Source organism: Mesoplodon bidens (assembly GCF_964165515.1).
Source record: "Mesoplodon bidens genome assembly, chromosome: 14".
Classification (NCBI taxonomy): domain Eukaryota; kingdom Metazoa; phylum Chordata; class Mammalia; order Artiodactyla; family Ziphiidae; genus Mesoplodon; species Mesoplodon bidens.
This window is the reverse complement of record NC_138170.1, coordinates 12310345-12333420: the sequence shown is the minus strand read 5'-3', so window position 1 is coordinate 12333420 and position 23076 is coordinate 12310345. Positions and strand designations below refer to the sequence as shown.

Here is a 23076-nt window from a genome sequence, read left to right as displayed (position 1 = left end):
GCAGCTTTATGTGTAATAGCCCAAACTGCGGACAACTCAACTGTCCTTCAACAGGTGGATGATTAAACAAAGTGGGATGAATTGATCCCATAGAATACTACCCAGTAATAAAAGAGAATGAACCGTTAATAAATACAACACCTTGGATGAATTTCCAGGGGAGTATCAGTGAAGACAACAACTTCCAAGGATCACATATTTTATAATTCTATTCATGTAACATTTTTGAAAGGACAAAATTATAGAAATGGAAAATGGATCAGCGACTACCAGGGGTCGGGGAGTGGGGTGAGGGGAGGTACTTGTGGCTTCGAAAGGGCAGTATGAGGATTCTGTGCAATAATGGAACTGTTCAGAATTGGAGAAGATATTTGCAAATCATATATTATAAGGTACCTGTATCCAGAATGTATAAAGACCTCTTATAACTCAGTAATGAAGACAAATAACCCTTTAAGAAATGAGCAAAGAATCTAAATAGACCTTTCTCAAAAAACAAACAAATGACATAAATAGCCAATAAGCATGTGAAAACATGCTCAACATTACAAGTCGTTAGAGAAATGCAAATCAAAACCATAATAACATACCACCTCCCTCACAGCCACTAGGATGGCTGTAGTTAAGACAGAATACAACATGTGTTAGCAAGGATGTGAAGAAATGGAGCTCTTGCCCTTTGCTTATGGGAATGTAAAATGGTACAGCCATTACCAAACTATTTTGGGAAACGGTTTGGTAGTTCCTTAAAAAGTTAAACAGTTACCATATGACCAACAATTCCACTCCTAGGTATATTTCCAAAAGAGTTGAAAACATATGTCCACATGAAAACTGCAACGCACATCTTCATAGCAGCATTATTCATGATCCAAAGATATATGTATATGTATAACTGAATAACTTTGCTGTACACCTGAAACTAACACAACATTGTAGATCAACTATACTCTAATATAAAATTTTTTTAAAAAAGAGCCAAGCAACAGTGGAAACAACCCAAATGTCCATCAGTTGATTGAACAAAATGCGGTATATCCATACAATGGAATATTTAGTCATAGGAAGGTGGAATGGCATATTGACACATGCTATAACATGGGTGAAGCTTAAAAACGCTATGTTAATGAAAGAAGCCAGACCAGAAAGGGCGCCATATTGTGTGCTTCCATTTATATGAAGCATCTAGAATAGGCAAACCCATAGAGACAGAAAGTAGGTTAGTAGTCCTCAGGAGCTAGTGTGAGGAAGGCATGGGGGGTTACTGCTTGGTGGGTATGGGGTTTGGGGGGAGGTGAAGAAAATGTCCTAAAATTAGATTGTAGTGATGGTTGCAAACCTCTTGAATATACTAAACACCATTGAATTTTACACTTTAAAAGGGTGAATTTTGTAGGATAGGAAAAATATCTCGAAGCTGTTTAAAAAGATATTGCATCGCTTATCTAATATTGATGGACACTTTATATTAGAGTATAGTTGATTTACAGTGTTGTGTTAGTTTCAGGTGTACAGCAAAGTGAATCAGTTATACATATACATATTTCCACTCTTTTTTAGATTCTTTTCCCATATAGGGCATTACAGAGTATTGAGTAGAGTTCCCTGCGCTATACAGTAGGTCCTTATCAGTTATCTATTTTATATATGGTAGTGTGTATATGTCAATCCCAATCTCCCAATTTATCCCTCCCCCCGCCCTTTCACCCCTGGTAACCATAAGATTGTTTTATACGTCTGTGACTCTATTTCTGTTTTGTAAATAAGTTCATTTGTACCATTTTTTTAGATTCCACATACAAGCGATATCATATATTTCTTCTTTCTCTGAAGTAAGTCTGACTTACTTCACTCAGTATGACAATCTCTAGGTTGATGGACACTTTGAATGTATCCAGTTTTTTCTAATACAACGCTGCAGGAATGTTCTTGTACATTTGCCTTTATGCCCTAACCTCCTGATGTTTCTACTAGATATAGCGTTTCCAGTCGGTTTATTGGTCATAAGCAGCATACAGCCTTTACTGTGGTAGCCAGTGACCAAAAGTAGAGCGGCCTTTATTTATGATGCTTAGACCCTTCGAATATCCATAAAAATGAAATTTCATGGAGCCTGCCATGACAGTGTTTACAATCCTACATGGAGAGAGGGTTGGATAACCCTGGTGCTTTTGTGGGGAGAGGGGAGAGTGAGAGAGATGGAAGGAGGGAAAGGATGGAGAACGAAAAGCGAGTCGGCCAGTAACAGCCTCCTGTCGGTTTTTACCTGCTGTCAGAACTTCCTTTCTGGCTTTGCAGAGAGCTTTTCCTCTTGGGATCAACTGGACTGATTATGGTTTGCTTTTGCCCTGTTAGGGGAAGGCATCCTCATCTCCTCGGACGCTGCGGAGCTGCTGGATTTCATAGACAACCAGGGCCAGGTGCACGTGATCCAGAAATACCTTGAGCGCCCGCTGCTCCTGGAGCCAGGTCATCGCAAGTTTGACATCCGGTAATGCTTCCGTGTCTGGCGTTTTTGTTTTACAAATCTGGAAAAAATGCAGGGGTGTGTGATGAGGAGGGTGACATGGATTATAGGGAAGTATTGGACTTTGTTTAATGTTCCCCAAGTTGAGTGCAGCTGAACCGAACCGAGCTTCTGTTTTTCTTTCACTCTTTTGTCTTTCTAGAAAATGTTATTAAGATGATGAATTTTCTTTCTTTTTTTTTTTTTTTTTTGGTACGCGGGCCTCTCACTGCCGTGGCCTCTCCCGTTGCGGAGCACAGGCTTCGGACGCGCAGGCTCAGCGGCCATGGCTCACGGGCCCAGCCGCTCCGCGGCATGTGGGATCCTCCCGGACCGGGGCACGAACCCGTGTCCCCTGCATCGGCAGGCGGACCCTCAACCACTGCGCCGCCAGGGAAGCCTATGTGTCCCACCTTTTAAGGTTTTCCGGAGCACACCTCAGGGGTTTGGACTTCACCGTCCCGAGCAAGGACCTGCAAGGAGCAGGCGGTCGCATGGTGCTTTCGAAAGCTGACAGCACTGCCCCAGCTCGCCCCGAGCCTTACTGTCAGCCCCCCATCCAGGACTCTTTGTCACTTAGGTGCCTTCTCAGCGACTTGCTGCTTCTCGAACACCAGTGCTTCAGCAGAACGTCTTCTTGAGGTTACTAAAGGAGCAGACGTGGCAACTGGAGGGTTCACAGATTAACCATAAAAACCAAGCCACTCAGATCTCTTCGAAATGCTGTATCTTTTGAGTGGATCAAAGGCTCCTTGTCTGTTACGGTGAAATGTTTCCTTTGCCGCATTATGGTGATAATCCACTATCTTGGCTAACTGTCATGGCTTGCCTTGTGTATTTTTTTTTATTAATGTTTTTCGGAGTATAGTTGCTTGACAATGTTGTTATGGCTTGCCTCGATTGATCTTAGAACATACCTCCTTCCTCTGTTTCCTCCCAGAAAAATCAGGGTGTGGGCATGATATATATAATATGCAGAAATGTTGGGTAACTTGAATATTGTATTGACTTGCAGAAGCTGGGTCTTGGTGGATCATCAGTATAATATCTACCTCTATAGAGAGGGTGTACTTCGGACTGCTTCAGAACCGTATCATGTGGATAATTTCCAAGATAAAACTTGCCATTTGACTAATCACTGCATTCAAAAGGAGTACTCAAAGAACTATGGGAAGTATGAAGAAGGGAACGAAATGTTCTTTGAGGAGTTCAATCGGTACCTAACAAGTGCTTTGAACATCACCCTGGAAAGTAGTATCTTACTACAAATCAAACATATAATAAGGTAACTTACTCATATCTCTTTTGGTTAAATGTGTCTTAAAGGAGCTTTGGGAGTTTGTGCCTTTCAAGGAATTATTCCATTTACATTGTCTAAGAACAAAAATTATTTGTTATATCCCTTTATTATCCTTTTAATATCTGTAGGATCTGTAATGCTGTCCCTTTTTTTAATCCTTATGTTGGTAATTACCTCATGTTGGTAGTTTATATCTTCTCTCTTTCACTTGGACAGATTGGTTAGAGGCTTATCAATTTTATTCATCTCTTCTAAAAGTCAGCTTTTGGCTGTATAGATTGTCTTTGTCGTTTCTGTTTTCAGTTTCTTTGATTTATGTTCTTAATTATTTTCATCCTTCTGCTTTTGGGGGGTTTGATTTGCTTTTCTTTTTCTAGTTTCCTTAAAGTGCAAGGTTAGATCATTGATTGGAGAGAATTAGTTTTTTAAAAAATAGAAGCATTTAAGGCCATCAGTTTTCTTATAAGTACTCATTAGCTGCATCCCACAGATTTTGCTATGTCATGTTTTTGTTTTCATTTTATTTTTATTTTTAAAAACTTTTGTTTATTTTTGGCTGTTTGGGTCTTTGTTGCTGCACATGGGCTTTCTCTAATTGTGGCAAGCGGGGCTACTCTTTGTTACGGTGCACGGGCTTCTCATTGTGGTGGCTTCTCGTTTTGGAGCACGGGCTCTAGGCGCGTGGGCTCAGTAGTTGTGGCTCTCGGGCTCTAGAGCACAGGCACAGTAGTTGGGGTGTGTGGGCTTAGTTGCTCTGTGGCATGTGGGATCTTCCCGGACCATGGCTCGAACCCATGTCCCCTGCATTGGCAGGTGGATTCTTAACCACTGCGCCACCAGGGAAGACTGTTTTCATTTTATTAAAATATTTTCTAGTTTCCCTTGTGACTTCATCTTTGACTGGTGTTATTTAGAAATTTTTGCTTAATCACCAAATATTTGGGGATTTTCCAGGAATTTTAATTTCATTATGGTCAAAGAAAATACTTTGTATGGTTTTACATCCTTAAAATTTGTTATGGTTTGTTTCATGGCCCAGAATATGGTCCATCTTAGTGAATGTTCCACGTGCACTAAAAATAATGTTTATTCTGCTATAGTTGGGCAGGGTGTTCTATAAATGTGCTTTAGGCAAAGGTGGTTGGTAGTGCTGTTCAAGTCTTTCACATCCTCGATCATTTTCTGTTCTACTCGTTCTGTACATTATTGAAAGGTAAAATATCAAAGTCTCCAAGTATAATTATGGGTTTATTTTTTAAAAAAATTATTTATTTATTTTTTGGCTGTGTTGGGTCTGCTTTGCTGCACATGGGCTTTCTCTAGTTGTGGTGAGGGGGGGCTGCTCTTCATTGCAGTGTGCGGGCTTCTCGTTGCAGTGGCTTCTCTTGTTGTGGAGCACAGGCTCTAGATGCACGGGCTTCAGTAGTTGTGGCACTCAGGCTCAGTAGTTGTGGCGCACGGGCTTAGTTGCTCCACAGCATGTGGGATCTTCCTGGACCAGGGCTCGAACCCATGTCCCCTTCATTGGCAGGTGGATTTTTAACCACTGCGCCACCAGGGAAGTCCCTCCTTTTAGTTTTATTAGGTTTTTGCTTTGTACATTTTGAAGATCTATTGTCAGGTGCATATGCATTTAGAATTGTTATCTCTTTGAGGGGAATTGACCTCTTTATCATTATGTAGTTTCTGTCTTTATCTCTGGTAATAATTTCTTATTAAAGTCTATTTTGTCTGATACTAATATAGCCACTCCAGCTTTCTTTTGATTAATGGTATGTCTCTTTCCATCCCTTTACCCTTCTTCTCTATTCTATTCTATATTTAAAATGGGCTTTTGGTAGACATTGTACCATTGGATTTTGTTTTCTTTTGTTTTTAATCCAATATATCATCTCTGGGTTTTTTTTGAATTTTTGAATTTTATTTTATTTATTTTTTTATATAGCAGGTTCTTATTAGTCATCAACTTTATACACATCAGTGTATACATGTCGATCCCAATTGCCCAATTCATCATCATCTCTGTTTTTTTTTTTTTTCTTTTTTTTTTATTTTGCGGTACGCGGGCCTCTCACTGTTGTGGCCTCTCCCCTTGCGGAGCACAGGCTCCGGATGCGCAGGCTCAGCGGCCATGGCTCACGGGCCCAGCCGCTCCGCGGCATATGGGATCCTCCCGGACCGGGGCACGAACCCGTATCCCCTGCATCGGCAGGCGGACTCTCAACCACTGCGCCACCAGGGAGGCCCCATCTCTGTTTTTTAATTGTGTTTATACCATTTAAATTTAAAGTAATTACTGACTTGATGGGATTTATGTCTATTATTTTATTATTCATTGTCTGTCTGTCCCTTCTTTTTTGTTTGTTTTTCATTTCCCTGTTCCCTGCCTTCTTTTGAATTATTTGAACTTTTTTAGAGTTCCATTTTAATTTTTCTACTGAGTATTTGGCTATATCTCTTTGTATTTTTGTTTGTTTGTTTGTTTTAGTGGTTACTCCAGGGTTTATTATATACATACTTAATATATGATAGATTGTCAGGTTGGATTAAAAAAAAAAAAAAGACCAAACTGTATGCTCTCTACAAGAAACCCACTTTAAATATAAAGGGAGAAAAATATTCTTTTACATTTACCCAGATATTTGCAGTTTCCTTTGCTCTTCCTTCAGTCCTAAAGTTCCAAGTTTCATTTCCCTTCAGACTTCAGCATTTCTTTTAGAGCAGTTCTGCTGGTGATAAGTCCTCTTAATTTTCCATCATCTGAGAATGTCTTTATTTTACCTTATTCCTGAAGGACTTTTTTCACTGGAATTATACAAATATAATGTCAAGTAAAAAATTAGAAATTGGTCCTGTTCCTATAAATTGAAAAACAAGCAAAACTAAGTAGTACATTATTTGGAGAAATGTACATATGTGGTAAAAATCTAGAGAGAAACAAAGTAATGATAAACACAAAATTCAAAATAGTGGTTAACTCTGGAGGGGAAGTAGGAGGGACCCAAGGAGGGGGTTTAAAGGTATTGAATTGTAAGTATATGGGTAGTCATTAGTGCTACATATATTTTAAAATCATAAGTCATTATTTTTATTATTTGTATAGTTAATATCCTGTTAGATTTCCCCATACATTTTAACCCTTTATGTTACTTCTCTTTTTTTCTTACATTTCCTTGCTTTTGTCTAGAATCACTTTCCTTATTCTTACAAAACTAATTTTTAGTGCTTTTAAAGTAAGGTCTGCTGGTGATGAATTATCTCAGTTTTTATTTATCTGATAATATATCATTTTTTAAGGACATTTGCTTTGAAAACAAAGATCAGCAATTAACTTACTTAACACTTTGAAGGTGACCATTATCTTGTGGCTTCCATCGTTTCTGTTAGGTCAGCTGAAATCTTAGTATTGCTCTTAATGTATCTTTTCTTTGTTTTTAAGATTCTTTCTTGTTGATTTTATAAATTCTACTATAAGATGGGTATAGTTTTTTTGGTACTTATTCCTGCTCAGTTTTCATGGTGCTTCTTGAATCTGTGGCTTAATATCTTTGATCAGTTTTGGAATATTTATGCCATTATCTTTTCAATTGTGGCTTTTGTCCTGGTCCTTCTTTCCTTACAAGTCTCTAATTACATGGATATTAATCCTTTTCACTGTCTCACATTTCTCCTGTGGATTTTGTATGTCATTTTTATCTCTTTTTTCAGCTATTAAAACCTGTTTTTAATAGCTTTTAAAAAGTTAAAAGTTGTTAAACACATCTGAGTTCTTGATTTTAGTTATTGTGCATTTTCATTCTAGAATTTCCATTTGACTCTTTTATTTTTTAGATTACAATTCTCTGTGAAATTCTCCTACTTATGGTTTATATTTTCTTGACCATATTAATGGCAATTCTTTAATGTCCTTGTCTGATAACTCCAAATCCTGAATTACCTATAGCAGAGGTCAGCAAACTGTACCCTGCAGGCCAAATGTGGCCCACAGCTTGTTTTTGTTTAGCTTAGAACTAAAAATGGTTTTTAACATTTTTTAACAGTTGTGAAAAAATAAAAGAATTTGCAACAGAGACTGTATATAGCCTGCAAAACCTAAAATAATTCTGTCTGGCCATTTGTAGAAAAATTTTGCCAACCCCTGACTTACAAGTCTGTTTCTGTTGTCTGTTTTTCCCTCTTGGTCCTGTTTCTTAATATGCCTGGAAATAATTTTGTAATGTTATTATTCATTTACTACAGTGTATTAAATCTAGTAAATATTTTAAAATTAAATTTTATTTTATTTTTTTAATTGAAGTATAGTTGATTTACAATGTTGTGTTCGTTTCAGGTATATAGCAATAGTAAAGATTTTTTTGAGGTATCACATGCAAACAGTAAAGTTCACAAAGCTTAAATGCATAGCATAATGAATTTTTAATTATGCATACATTCACCTAATCATAATGTAAATCAGTATATAAAACATTTACAGCATCCCAAAAGACACCCTTGAGCTCCCTCAAATATATACTCCCTGACAAAGATAGCCACTCTTTTGACTTTTAATGCCATAGATTCCTTTTGCTTGTTCGTAAACTTTATGTAAATGGAATTATACTATATTTCTTGTTTTGCGTTCAGCTTTTTTCAATATCGTTTCTATGTCATATTCCATTGTGTGAATGTTCCGCGGTTTATCCCTTCTGGAGTTGATGGACCTCTGGGTTTTCTCTCTTATATTTTAGACCTGTAATCTATCTGAATTGTTATATGTCGAGTGTCATGTTTTTCCACAAGTATATCCTATTGACCCCAGGTAACTAGTACATATGACTGTCCTTTCCTCACTGCGTTTTGGTGTGCCTTTGTTATAAATCGGGGCCGTTTATGTGAGGGTCTGTTCCTGGGATCTCTATTCTGTTCCGTGGTCTGTTTATCTGCCCTGTCATTACCACCCTGTCATGATGACTGAGCCTTTTTCCTTAATGTATTCTTACACAGAGTCTAACAGAATAATTACGGGGCTCAGAGCTCCATTTCTTCAGGGATTATATGTGGTTAGAATTCTGACACCAGATAAGTCAAGTATACTGAAGAAAGAATTCATATTTTAGGCAAAAGATTTATTTGATATTTGCTATACCCCCTCCTCCTCATTGTTCTGTGCACTTCAGAGAGTATTGTTGCTACTTTGGTGCTATTAACGCTCCTCACGGCTCTCATGTTCTTTTTCTCCCCAGCTAGCTTCCCCCAAACTTCCCACTCCAGCTGAAAAAAAAGTTGTACTATATAAAGTCTCTGATGATGAAAAAAATTCTTTAAAGTGAATTATTAACTTGAACTCCCAGCAGATAAAAAAATATTTTGTTTTGATTTGGTTCTGGCTTTCAGTTTTTCCTGTAAGTGTTGGAGTGTAATGTTTCTTTCAATTTTTATCCTTCAGTATTGTTGGTTTTTTTTTTTAATCATGAGCACCTATTAAATTAAAATTTTTTTCTAAATTATATTTTAAAGGGCATTTTAACAAAAACAAAAGTTAAGGGTATTCTTTCGTAGAATAGAGATGAAATATAGAAAAAAATGTGCTATGTGGCTTGCAGGTTAGAGATGAATGGGAGAAGAAATTTTTATTCCAATTGGTTCTTAAGTGACTAACTGTCCAAAGTGATTTTTAAAGGTTTAAACACATCTATAGAAAATTTTTCCTCTTCGAGAAAGAAAGGAGGAAACTGATGCTTGGGGTGGAGGGAGGTTGAGGGGAGCACGACCCTGGTGCCAAGTTCACAGAAGCCTCAGTTCTTCTTTTAAAGTCATAAGCCAAAAGCTACTTAAAAGGACACGTCTTTTTTCTTTTTGGCCATACGGCACGTGGGATCTTAGTTCCCCGACCAGGGATCAAACCCGCGCCCTCTGCATTGGAAGTGCGGAGTCTTAACCACTTGACCGCCAGCGAAGTCCCCTTCTATTTCTTCTTCCTCTTCTTCTTCTTCTTCTCTTTTTTTTTTTAGGACACATCTTTTTCCTTCTAAATATACAGCTGTGTAGAAGGACAGCTATCTCTGGTAATCTTAGAGTCATCATAACATATATTGCATTTACTAAGATAAATATTTTGCCCCAACATCTAGTTGAGGGAAAAATCAGTGAAGAGAGCTTTGTAAAACAGAAATGGCATAGGTTTTTTCTGGGATGGTTGTACTAGATAACAGTTCTTTATTATTCATAAACAATAGATTCATGATTATCATAATTAATGATAAATTCATAAAATATGCTTACATTTATTAGATGCTTCCTAGCTACCAGAAGTCATGCCAAGTTCCTTATGTAATTATGTCATTGAACCATCTCAGCACTGGGAGTAAGTATTATTTTTATCCCAACTTTATAGACAATGAAATCAACACTTGGCTTAAAGAGGTTAAAAAATTTGTCCGAGCTTCCGGCTTCAGCAGCCTGACCTCAGGCATCATGTACTTTTTCATTATGTCTCTGAGATTCACTTTCAACTTTTCTGTGTCACTAAAATTCTCCAATTTTTGCAAACAGTCGTTGATCCTAATCATAAATCCTATTCTGTATTTCAATATCTTGTTTCATTATATAAAGCTTTAAAAGCAACTATTTGGCACTTGAACTGGAGCTAGTGAAAGAAATGAATGGAGTCAGCATTCTTTTTGCAAATTCTGCTCATCCCTAAATGGCGGTCCATTCTTTTAATATAGCAAAAATAGGGCTTCCCTGGTGGCGCAGTGGTTGAGAGTCTGCCTGCCAATGCAGGGGACACGGGTTCGTGCCCCGGTCCGGGAAGATCCCACGTGCCGCGGAGCGGCTTGGCCCGTGAGCCATGGCTGCTGAGCCTGCGCGTCCGGAGCCTGTGCTCTGCAACGGGAGAGGCCACAACAGTGAGAGGCCTGCGTACCGCAAAAAAAAAAAAAAATATATATATATATATATATATATATATATATATATATATATAGCAAAAATACGGAGAAATGTTTTGCTTATTATAAACAAATGTAGCAGCAATCCACCTGTTGGAGGAGTCCGCATTTGTAGGGACCACGGTGACTCAGCACTTGCTGGGAAAGCAGCCACTACTTGTAAGAACAAGAGTGGTGGCAGAGTCTTCTAACAAATAAGTCACATCATCTTGAGTGATCTGTTGGTAATACACTTAAAAAAGAGAATTAAGCCAAAGCCTAATTTTCATCAGCACGTTCGACGGAAAATCATCCCAGCACCTCTCCCAGTGGTCCTTCCCCCTGGACCACCCCATCCTCAGCGAGCGCCCCCTCTGCCCTGCAGGAGCTGCCTCATGAGCGTGGAGCCCGCCATCAGCACCCGACACCTCCCTTACCAGAGCTTCCAGCTCTTCGGCTTCGACTTCATGGTGGATGAGGAGCTGAAGGTCTGGCTCATTGAAGTCAACGGCGCCCCTGCTTGTGCTCAGTAAGCCTGAACACCACTGGGTTTTTGTCTGTTTGTTTGCTTTTATCGAAAATGAGATTTACCGCATTTCGTGCAGTTGGAAGTCCGTGCAGCGAAGGAGACTAGCACAATTTTTAATGCGTTTAAAAATAAAATTAAATTAAAAATGGGGGGTGGGAGGCGAATACACAAAGTCCTAGTCTCCTTGAGTCCCTGGAAGAGAAGGGTTTGGGTTAAAACACGTGGGAAGTTAGTTCTGCAGGGGGAGTAGTCTGTGTTGGCAAGGTGGTGAGCTCCTGTTACCTGGGTGTCCAACCACTGACCCTTTGAGTGCCGTCAAGGAGGATGTACCAGCGACGGGAGGGCTTTGGGAGGAGCCCGGCCAGCAGGGGGCTTTGCTGAGTCATTTTCTATCCCTTTTCCTCCCTGTACGTGTTGAGCACTTAGCACTGTGGGTGGTGGATGCCGTGAGAGTTCTAAACAAAGCTAGTGCTACCAGCAGAGACCCTCTCCTGTGACAAGGTGATGAGTCAGCCACGTCCTGTGAGTCAGGGAGAAAGTGATGACCAAGCAGCTCAGAGGCTCCCTGGGCAGGAAGTGGTCTGAGAAGGTACCATGGACATTGTGGAGCTGAGGCTGGGGCGTAAGAGGAGAGTGTCATGTGTGCTAAGGGGGAGGGAACCCAGAATCCAGTGGGACCTTGCTCTGGGCCAGGCTCTAGGGGAGATGCACAGATGAACAGACCCTGCCCTCGGGGAACTTCTGTTCCTCCTGGGAGGAGCCTGGCTGCAGCGTGGCATGAGTGTCCGGGGCTAAGGAAAGGTCAGGGTGAAAAGGTTAGTTGGGGCCCCACTGTGGGAGACCTTACGTGTAAGGGAGTCATTTGGACTTCATCCTCAAAGGCTGTTGGTTCTTCTGAGGATCCACATTCATTACTGTCAAGACCCTATCACGGTTCCCCACGTCCACGTCTTGGAGAAATTGAGGTGATCTTCCGACAGCAAAGGAAAAAGGCCTGCACCTCCAAGGGGCAGCGTTAACACATAAGCAGTTCTGTCATTTGCCTCCTGCTTCGTGGCTGTGACCTGGCAGGTGGGATTCCGTCTCATTCATCCGTGCCTGCAGCTATCGAATACCTGTTAGATACCCCTAACCTGCCAGGCCCCGGACTGGGCTCTGGGTCACAGTCTTGAGCAGAGAGACCCAGGCCCCTGGAGGGAGACTGGGCGAGACAAAGGACAAGACAAATATAGATTACAAACTGGGACACACCCTTTCGTACGGTAAAAGATGTTAGAAGGTAATATAATTGAGCAAAAAGTCCCCGTGGGAGGTGATGTTTTGAACCGAGATCTGAAGGAGAAAGGAAAGTTAAGGAGACCAGGGGGGAGGAGAGCAGAATGTTTCACATCCTCCCTTCACCAAGTCCACAGGGGTGTCCGTCTTCTCCTGTCCTTCCTGTCAGAGATTTGTCCCTTCCTTGTGCTCTGGACCCGATCCCCTCCCTCCAGGCGAGAGGACGGGATGAGGATGCCTTCCTCATCTGCTTTCTCCCTCTTTGCTGCATCGTTCCCACCAGCATGTGGTGCTCAGCAGATTTCCCCAGCGATTAGGAAAAGCCCTCCTCTGATGTCCCACCCTGCTCCCGGGACGCCCCCCCCCCCCGTTCCCTTCACGGCCACACTTCTGGAGAAGCCACACGTGCACACGCTGTCTCCTGGTCCTCGGTCCACATCCACGCTCTGGTCCACTCCAGGCTGCCTTGCATCCTGGCCGCTGCACAGAAACTGTTCTTTCTAGGTCCCCCGCCAAGTCCGTATTGCACTCCAGGATTTTAAAACCAGCAAATGACGTGGCAGCCTGGAGCTGCAGGCCAGTATCTGCACCTGTCTTCCCGGCGTCCTGCAAGGATGTGTGTGGATGTCCAGTAGGCGCCCCACCCGGCCAGCGTCCCCCATCTCACTGAATGTCCAGGCCCCCCGCTTTCCAGGTGACCGAGACCCTGCCCCCGCCTTTCCGTTACCCTCGGGTTCTGTCCATCGGGGCCTGGTCAGTTCTGCTTCCAGCCTCGCCAGCCCCCTGCTCCCCCCGCCCGCTGCCCTTGCTCTCCCAAAGGTCGTCCTCCATCTTTGCTTTTGCACAGAGCCTGCTAACTGGGTCTCCGCGCCTGCTCTTGCCCCAGTGGAGTCCGTTCTCCCATGAGCAGCCAGAGTGATAAACGGAAACCAGGCCCTGCTGTTCTCTAGCCTTCCCCCTGCACGTGGGACCGAAACCTGACTCCCCTCCACCTGCAGGGCTACTGCCCCGCCTACCTCTCCAGCCTCACCCAGAGCATCGCTTCCCTGATGACGCTTACCTGCTGTGGGGCCTTTGGCTTGCTCTCACCCTCCCCCTGCAACCCAGTCTTACCGAGGCTGTGCCTACTCTGTCAAAATGGCATCTCCAGGAAGCCTACCCTGAATAATCCCATCTTTTTTAAAAAATTTATTTTATTGAAGTATAGTTGATTTACAGTGTTGTGTTCATTTCTGCTGTGCAGGAGAGTGATTCAGTTATACATACATAGACATTCTTTTTCCTATTCTTTTCCATTTTGGTTTATCCCAGGATATTGAATCTAGTTCCCTGTGCTCTACAGTAGGACCTTGTGGTTTATGCATTCTGTATATACCAGTTTGCACCTGCTCACCCCAACCTCCCAATCCATCCCTCCCTCCCCCCTCCCCTTGGCAACCACAAGTCTTGAACAATCCTATCTTTGATTTTCTCCAGCCAGAGCCTTTGTAGTTTACTTCATTACACTAATGGCCATCAAATCAACCCATGTTTGTTTTCTTTACAGAATGTATGCACCGTGAGGGCAGTAGCCTTGTTTTTCTCGTTCTCCTTGGAGTCCCAGCACCTAGCACCGTGCCTGGCACATCCTAGTCTGCAAATAGTAGTTGGATGGACATAGTGTGTGTGCCTGGTTAACACTCTTATTCACCTGACTCAGTAATCGCTTAGGTTTTATGTACATAGAGACGTCTTTCTATCTTCCTAATACTCCCTGATGACATTGGTGCTTCGATGCATAGAATTTCTTTATCATTAGGCCCAAACTTACACATCAGCCAGGTTGGGGTTTCAGGGAGCAGGCAGGTTCTGTTTGCTTACTGTGAAGAGCTCTGGGGATGTTTAAATGGCAGCTTGAAGTGTTTAAAGACAAGGATGCCATCATGTCTTGATGGTGAATCAAGGACCAGAATCTAAAATGCAGTCAGGCATTCAAGTATACAAGGCAAGAAAGTAATAAAATAATCCCACTGTCTTGTGGGTGAAAGTGATTCTGTTTCAGTTTATTCCTGAAGCTTATGAGATGTTCACTAAGCATTTTTTCTCCAAGGTAGCTCTTTTTTTTAATTTTTATTTTATTTATTTTTGGCTGTGTTGGGTCTTCGCCTCTGTGCGAGGGCTTTCTCTAGTTGCGGCAAGTGGGGGCCACTCTTCATCGCCGTGCGCCGGCCTCTCACTATCGCGGCCTCTCTTGTTGCAGAGCACAGGCTCCAGACGCGCAGGCTCAGTAATTGGGGCTCACGGGCCCAGCTGCTCCGCGACACGTGGGATCCCCCCAGGCCAGGGCTCGAACCCGCGTCCCCTGCATTGGCAGGCAGACTCTCAACCACTGCGCCACCAGGGAAGCCCTCCAGGGTAGCTCTTTGATTCCAAGCGTAAATTATCCTAGGTCAAGATACAGATAATCTGGTGCAGGCCCTCATAACTGAACACTTTCCGTAGAGGTTGGACCCTTTGTTTACCATTGCTCTTCAGGGCTTTGGCTCAAGGGTGGACCTCCCGTCTCTGGACTGGAAAAGGTGAATGTGCCTCTTTAGTTCCGTGTAAGGATTGAAGGCTGGGGAGGGCAAAGAAACAGCAACTTCTTAGTTCATCTGGAGCGTCGGGTAGTGGCTTTGACCTCTTTCCCCAACAGTAGCACCCACCCACCTGGTGGAAACTCACCTGCTCTCTGAGGTGCTTTGCAGGATCAGGTCATGCTGGAGCCCAGCAGAGGCCTCTGGTGATAAACCCCTGGGCATCAGTGTTCACTGTCTGCTCTGGGCTCCATCTCAGCGGCTCCCACACAGTCACTCACTGTCTGTTGGATTCCCTTCGTTCAGAGTCCTGATGCGAGCAGTGGGGTCCAGGGAGACAGCGGGGATTTTAGGAACATGTAAACATGAGTGTCCTCAAGGAGTCGACTGGAGGAGGGAGACAGACCCCGCCCAGTTAATTATTCTATGAATCATACTGTGTTACAGGTGCTGTAATAGGAAAGAAACACATTCCATCTTCTTTTTTTTTTTGGCCGAGCCTCATGGATTGTGGGATCTTAGTTCCCCGACCAGGGGTTGAACCCAGGCCCTTGGCGGTGAAAGCGAGGAGTCCCAACCACTGGACCACTGGGAAAGTCCCTCAGATTCTATCTTTTAGGTTCATGATTTTGAGTGGGGAGTGTTCTTGGGTCCTTGCTTCCTAAAGGACGAACGGTGGGGAGAGGGTCGATGGAGATGATGGCATGATGGCGTAGTCAAAGGAAAGCCTTTTTTTAAAAAAATAAATGTATTTATTTATTTATTTATTTTTGGCTGCGTTGGGTCTTCGTTGCGTTGCGCGGGCTTCTCATTGCAGTGGCTTCTCTTGTTGCAGAGCATGGGCTCTTGGTGCACAGGCTTCAGTAGTTGTGGCACACGTGCTCAGTAGTTGTGGCTCGCGGGCTCTAGAGCGCAGGCTCAGTAGTTGTGGTGCACGGGCTCAGTAGTTGTGGTGCACGGGCTTAGTTGCTCTGCGGCATGTGGGATCCTCCTGGACCAGGGCTCAAACCCGTGTCCCCTGCATTGGCAGGCGGATTCTTAACCACTGTGCCACCAGGGAAGTCCCGGGAAGTCTTTATTCAGGAACCACAGTTTCCATTGTTGTGTACATGTTAAAATAGGACTTACTCATCTTGCTGTATGGAAACGAGCAGGACGTTCAAAGGCCCACTCTTGCCTGTATGTCAGGTACCTCCTACACCAGAAATATCGAAGATATGAGTTGACTAGGTTGAAGCTGCATCCTCCCCTCCCCCCAGCATCCCCTTTGGAAAATGCCTTCCCGAGGTGGCTAATGACAAGCATCACGAAACACCAAACACGGTGTATTTTGACGGTTGTGGCTCTTGGTGACTTGCCGAGTCCCAAGTTTAGTAGCCGCTATCACTCCCTTGCAGGCCTCCTGGTCACTATCCCTTCAGAAGTGGGAGGTTGAGTGGTGTGGCCACACCAAACTGTTGAAAATGGGACTTGATTCACAGACAGAGGGGCAGAGACTGGGGGACTGGGGAGAGGGGAGAGGGGAGAACAGACATCCAGCAGGAAAGATGAAGGTCAGCTGGCAGTTAGGACTTCCTGAGACACACAGTGGAAACATGGCTTTGCATGAGCGTTCTTCCCAGAGGGCCTTACGAGAGGTTAGAACATACAGGTTCCAGCTTCAAGGGCAGTAGAACGGGATGGGGGGCGGTGGGAGAAAGTTTCTGTGTTGGGGAGGATGACAGCAGAGATTTGCCATTGCATCAGGAGGGATGGGAATTCGCTTGTGAAGATGTCCTACCTGATGGAGATTGGGACATAGCATCTTCTGGAAATCAGGGCAGTAAAGACCTCTGTTCCTCTAGGTTGAGCTGGCCTGGGCTCCTACCCTTGGCTCCAGCCACCTGGATTCCAAATGTGTCTTGAGTCAGTTGGGAAGGCACATCAGGCCTGGAGCATCATCCCAAATGTGGGTTTTCTCTTTGGACCATATGTCTCTGGTTTTTCCCTGTGTTAGAGACAGTCCTGAGCGAGCTGGCTCTGGGGGCCTCAGGTGCTGCCATGTGAAACGGGCGAAAATCCTATAGGCAGTTAAGTGAGTGGGGAGCTAGAGGGCCTCATCGCTTCTCTGAAGAGACTGGATGGGAGGTTTTCCTCCTTAGCTTTTCTGCTATGGTGGTTCCATTGCCTCTGGCTGAAGTCCAGACCCCTGCACGTGGCATCAGAACCCTGCACAGCCTGGCCCCTGCCTGGTCCCTAGCCTCGCACCGCGATGGTCCAGTTCCCCAGATGCCCTGAGTTCTCTCTCCTCAGTGGGTACCACTCCTTCCATCTGCACTGCGCCTCTTCTCTCTCGCCCAGGTCTCTCTTTCTCCCCACCCCCCCTCCTTTCTCTCCGCATCTCTCCCCCGTTCTTTGTGTCTGGCTCCCCCTCCTTCATCCTGTTTCCTATCCCATCATCCATTCTCTGTCCGACGTGATTCCCTCTCGGGGTCTCGGCTGAGCTGTCACTCCGGGGACTCTTTCCTGAAGGCCCCTCAGCCACACCGCGTGGGCACTTTCCCTGGGGAGAGCCTGTGCCTCCGGGTGTCCCCCCACCCCAGACAGGCAAGACAGCCCCCGTTCTCTTTGGAATCTCCTGTCTCCCCTGCAGTTCAAGTCAGAGCAGGAGTCGTCTTGTCTGTTCACCTGCAAGACCTTCCAGAAATACCTGTTGAGTGGCTGCTTTCTCTTCCTGCAGTACCTCCTGCAGGATCTGTATGGTCAGCAGACACCAGTCTTAGAAACGTGAGGTGGAATTTCTAGGGCAGATCCTGGTGAAAAAAGCGTTGACTGTTCGCTTGCGCTTTGATGAGCATCCTCAGTAATAGCTCTTTGAACCCGTTTCAGGAAGCTCTACGCGGAGCTGTGCCAAGGCATTGTGGACATAGCCATCGCCAGCCTCTTCCCGCCCCCTGGCTCGGCGCAGCAGCCGTCCCAGCCGGCCGCCTTCATCAAGCTGTGACCGAGGGAGGTGCCCGAAGCTGCCTCGGAAGAAGCACGAGGGGGCGCTGCCCCGGGGGAAGGAGAAGTGTCCGAGTCGCTCATCATCAAGCCAAACAGGAGGAAGAGAGACAACCCGCAGAGACGCGCTGGAAGAAGAAAAGGCAGCTTCCCCGAGGAGTGGTTGTTTGCCCAGGGGTTCCCAGGTGGAGCTCTTGGCACTGCTACTGAGATTCGAAAACTGCAGCAAATTTCGCCAATGGGAGAGCAGGATATTCTTCTGAGGGGCAAAAACAGGGATGTGCTTATCTTACGTTCTCAGCCTTTGAAAAATCTGATTTTCATCCTAACGTAGTGCTGTGAGCAGCGCCTCTCCTGCCCGGGGTGGCAGCCGTTGGATCTGGTTGGTGTCTGTCCACCTGCTGCATTAGTGCCTTAGCTCTGTGCCCAGCTACAGCCTCCTGTCTGGGGCGGGGGCGGGATATGAGAGCACTTGGGAGGCTGCCAACGTGTCCCCCGCTAGTCCCACGGGCATCCGGACAAGCGCGCACCGACGTGTCCCCCGCTAGTCCCACGGGCATCCGGACAAGCGCGCACCGACGTGTCCCCCGCTAGTCCCACGGGCATCTGGACAAGCGCGCACCGACGTGTCCCCCGCTAGTCCCACGGGCATCCGGACAAGCGCGCACCGACGTGTCCCCCGCTAGTCCCACGGGCATCTGGACAAGCGCGCACCAACGTGTCCCCCGCTAGTCCCACGGGCATCTGGACAAGCGCGCACCGACTGTCCTGGGTGCTGGGCTCTGCGGACGCTGCCTGGCCCTCGGGGGGCTTGCTCATCTTGGTCCTGATGGCATCTGGCTGGTCACTGGCCAGGGTTGGCGTGGGCTGGGCACCAAACAGCAAACGCTGCCCTCAGCCTGCTCTCTGCATGTTTTAGAAACCAAGCAGCAAGTTTGCTGCAAATCCGTAAGCATCCAAAAAGCATGAGAGAGGAAAAAACACAACGTCCTGCTTCACTTAATAGTTGCGTGGTGGGGAGTCTTTGAAATATGATTCTCAGTTCTCTTTGTTTTAACCAGAATTCTACATGCCCTTTGGCCAAGTTCCCTTTCGTTCTGTTTTTCTGGGGGGGGGAGATTTAACTTTTGTAAAAACCCTTCTAGGGGTCAGGAGAGGGTAGAATTCCCCTCCCCTCCACCCCAGGGGGCTCCTCCCCATTTTGTTTTTCTTGCTCTTCTAGCACCTTCTGTGGGAGCTGGACAGGCAGGTTGTGTTCCAGGGAAGATTCTCCGTCTGCTGCGCCTCTCTCGACATCACGGAGACGCTCTGAATCAGTGTGTGTCTCGCCTGAGTGGGAGAGTCTCTTAAAATGGGGAAGATGTGGTTTCAGAGCCGCACTCAGCATCTCTTAAGTCAGCAGAGGTTAACGGGTGTCCCGTTAGATGTAGTTTCTACTCACGGGATGGACGAATTTTCTGCAGACTTCCCAGGAGGCCATGTCACTAGCGAGAGGAAGCCCCGTATGCCATCTGTGTCCACTGTAAGATGAGTGAACGGTGCATTGGGAATCACAGCAGACCCACTGAAGAGGCTCCCTCCTCCCCAGGGCGCGGCGGGGTCTTCCCTCTGGCACGTGTGTGCTCCGTTACTCGTCTCTACGTGGCACGAGAAAACAGTTCTGCAGCCAGGGGAGACTTTTTTTACAAAGAGGAGAAAAAGCAACACCTCACACATGATGAGATGTGGGAGCTTACAGTGAAAAAAGGAATCATGATGGAAATGATTCAGTGGATGCAGCAGTGCGTGTGGGATGTGAAATAGTGATGTCCGGGCGGAAGTGGGGGAGGGGCCAGCTGGCTCGGCCCTCCCGGGTGTTTGGAATTACAAAGTAAACGTGCGGGCGGTTACCCAGAATAGATAGATAATGACGTTTCCATCCAGAGCAAAGTAAGACCCTGTTAAGGGAACTGTGAAGACCCAGCACAGCTGATGGCTTAGTGCTGCGGGCTTCTGAGCAGGTCATGGTGAGGTGCACACCTACGTGGAAAGTGTAGGGTGATGGGGAAAGCGTGGAGGTTTCTGTAGTGCCGTCACACGCGAACGCAGATTTGTGATGATCTTGTGGACCCGAATTGCAGGGACATTCGAGAATTGTCTCTTACGGTGACAGAGCTAAGAATCCAGGTAGGCAGTCTGTGGATCTTGATGGATTTTCTAAGAAACCTGAATCAATAGCAATATATGTGAGGGAAGGAAGGCTTTAAAGAGAAAATTCTGCTTCATTCCTCGCATGGTTTCAAATAAGTATCTATTTTATGCATTTATTTCTGATCAGGTGGAATGGTTGGCTCAGAACTGTTCCATATCCTTCCATGATATCCTTGACACAGGTGGTCATGCCTCGCCCCCAGTCAGTCTTCATACCTGTAGTCTGTGTTCGTGTCTCCAGTTGCTGGGGAAGGAGGTGGTGTTTTCTGGAGGTGTCGATTCTGATCTTGACTCTGTCGTTGGCTGCACAGCATCAGAGGAGCCCGTGAACCTCTCTGTGCCTTAGTTTCTTATCTCATGGAAGAGCTTGTTGCCTGACCCAGGGACTACTTCAAGGGCATTTAGTGAGGACACATGAGATTAGGAAGGCTGGAGAACCTCTAGAACCAAGGTTCTCAATGCTGGCTATTTCCTGGAATCACTTGGGAAGCTTTTAAAGAATGTGGGTGTCCACACCTTCCCCCTCCCTCACCCCTGACCCATTAAGTCAGAACCTCAGGCATCAGCATGCTTTGAGATGCCTTGAACCACTGATTGAGAAGGAAGGACAAACACATTATTACCTTGGAAGAATCAGATAAGGTTTAGGGCTTTAAAAAAAAATTCCTTTTAGAAGGCTAGGCATTCCTTTAAGAATGACCGGATGCTGACGTGATACAGCGAGTGCCGTCCCCGTCACAGCCTTTGGAAACTCAGCTGTGCTTTCATCTACTTAAACAGTTTGTGAAGCCTTGTCAGCAAATATAAACAGACATGAATTTATAAATCTGCTAAATACGTGTTAAGATTATAAACAAATTATTGAGAGAAAATCCCCTTCCTCCCTCTGGACTCCCTTGGTAACTATAAACTCCACTGCCCCAGGACGTGGAAGTACCTCGGTGTCTGTCTGATGCAGTGGAGCAGGTGCTGGTGGACTTACCAGCTGACGTGATGTTTCACGAGTGCCTCAGGGTGATCATCCCAGACTTGGGACATCTGGTAGTGCTGGAAATGGATGGGATCGCAGGACCCGCAAGCAGCAGTCATGCTGCAGAGGGTGTTGCCGTTAAGAACGGAGGTCGTGTCAAGCAGGGGTGCATCCAGCCCTGCTGTGGGTGGTGGGGTCTCTGCCAGAGAAGACTAGATGCCAGAGTGGGTCCCCACAGCACATGGGTGCCATGGAGAAAACTGTCTCTGATCCTGGACACAGAATCTGTACCTAAGAGGAAATGACTTCTGAAACAAGGCGATTTTATGAATGTTTAAAATGCCTGGAGCATTAAAGGAATCATATTTCAAGCATTTCTTTGCCTTTTGGTTCTGTCACCTTATTATGAGTGTTGACTGTCCTAGGATATCACTGGTTATTTGAATGCATGATTCTGTTACCCAGAGGTAGGCATACTTTTTCTATAAAGGGCCAGGTAGTAAATATTCTAGGCGTTGCAAGCTAAACTGGTTCTCCTTTGCATATTCTTCTTTCTTTTCCCCAACTCTTAAAAAATATTAAAACAAAGCCAAAAAAACTTAGCACACAGGCCATACAAAAACAAGCACATATGTGGCCATTGTTTGCTGACCCCAGAATGCTACTCAATGCATAAGCCAACAGATTGTCCTTTGAAACTGTGATGAGCTGCTCCAGGGTGAAGCATTGAAATAATCTCAGCTGCCAAAATCCAGTCCATCATGTCTCACATGTCATGTGTATTGTCTGAATCATTCTGCAGATTTTGAGGTGAGACCCCTGGTTGTGAAGGAGTTATGTGTGCTTTAAACATGGAGGTAGAGGGACTTCTGAAGTGAGGTTCCTTCCCCAAATAGCTAGAAGTTCAAGAAGTCCTTACTAAGACTTCACTAAGGACTTCTGTGTAAGTCCCCATCTTAGGGCTTATTTTATGTGACCTATCTCAGAGTGTGCCCAGTGTGAGCAGCCTTTTCCCTGGGTGCATTTGTTAAAAATAATCAGCAGCAATTGTTTAACATCTCAACTTACTGAGATGGCTTTAGCAGCTGGAACAAAGAAGCTGCTGACCAAAAAATTTAGAAGGGAAAGATGGGGAATGAGATGTCCATAAAACGTTTTGAAAAGTTTCAACATATTCCTAAAACTATGGAAGGCCACACACAGGTGTAGGGCTGTGCACATGCCCAGGGGAGACCTGAATTCCCTCAGCTTTCACCTCTGTCTGATTAGGACGATCTGCACAAGCAGGAAGTGAAGACTAAGGCAGAGCTGTAAACTGCCTGAGCATGAAGGCATGCCCAACACACACACAGACAGACACACACACACAGTCCTGTGACAAAGACTGGGAGATGTACTCGTTCTAAGCATTTGAGGAAATCTCTGTTCAATCATTAGTTGACCACTAAGCTAACTGAGCAGAGATTTCAGTGGCCACACACTAAAGAATACAAGCTTTACAGAATTAGTTCAGAAAAGTCACTAAATAAAGAACAACAACAAGAAACCCTGGAGAGGGAAGAGTGTCTGGTTTCCAAAGTCCCATCATATTATTAAAAATTTCCAATTTTCAACACAAATTTTCGGGACATGCAAAGAAAAAAGAAAGTATGGCCCATAGAAGGAACAGTCAATAGAAACCATACCTGAAGAAGCCCAGGCATTGGACTTACTACATAAAAACTTTAATTCAGCTACTTAAAATATGTTTAAAGAACTAAAGGAGACAACAGAATGATGTGTCACCAGAGAGACAACATCATTAAAGAGAGAAATTGTTTTTTAAATAGAACAAAGAAATTTTGGCATTGAAAAGTATGAT

The 23076-nt window shown here is 45.0% G+C and overlaps 1 protein-coding gene across 2 annotated transcripts in view; it reads left to right on the top strand.

Moving 5' to 3' along the window:
• Positions 1-18674, top strand: part of TTL (tubulin tyrosine ligase) — a 35941-nt gene extending 17267 nt beyond the window's left edge. Inside the window, exons 4-7 of one of the 2 annotated variants that reach the window (XM_081254686.1) lie at positions 2356-2491; positions 3522-3791; positions 11100-11243; positions 17942-18674. In XM_081254686.1, the coding sequence (XP_081110812.1) occupies positions 2356-2491; positions 3522-3791; positions 11100-11243; positions 17942-18056 (665 nt within the window). In that variant the 3' untranslated portion in view covers positions 18057-18674. Of the gene's footprint in view, positions 1-2355; positions 2492-3521; positions 3792-10076; positions 10151-11099; positions 11244-17941 lie in introns of those variants that run through there. The other variant, XM_081254687.1, reaches the window with a different exon arrangement.
• Positions 18675-23076: the final 4402 nt, after the last annotated feature.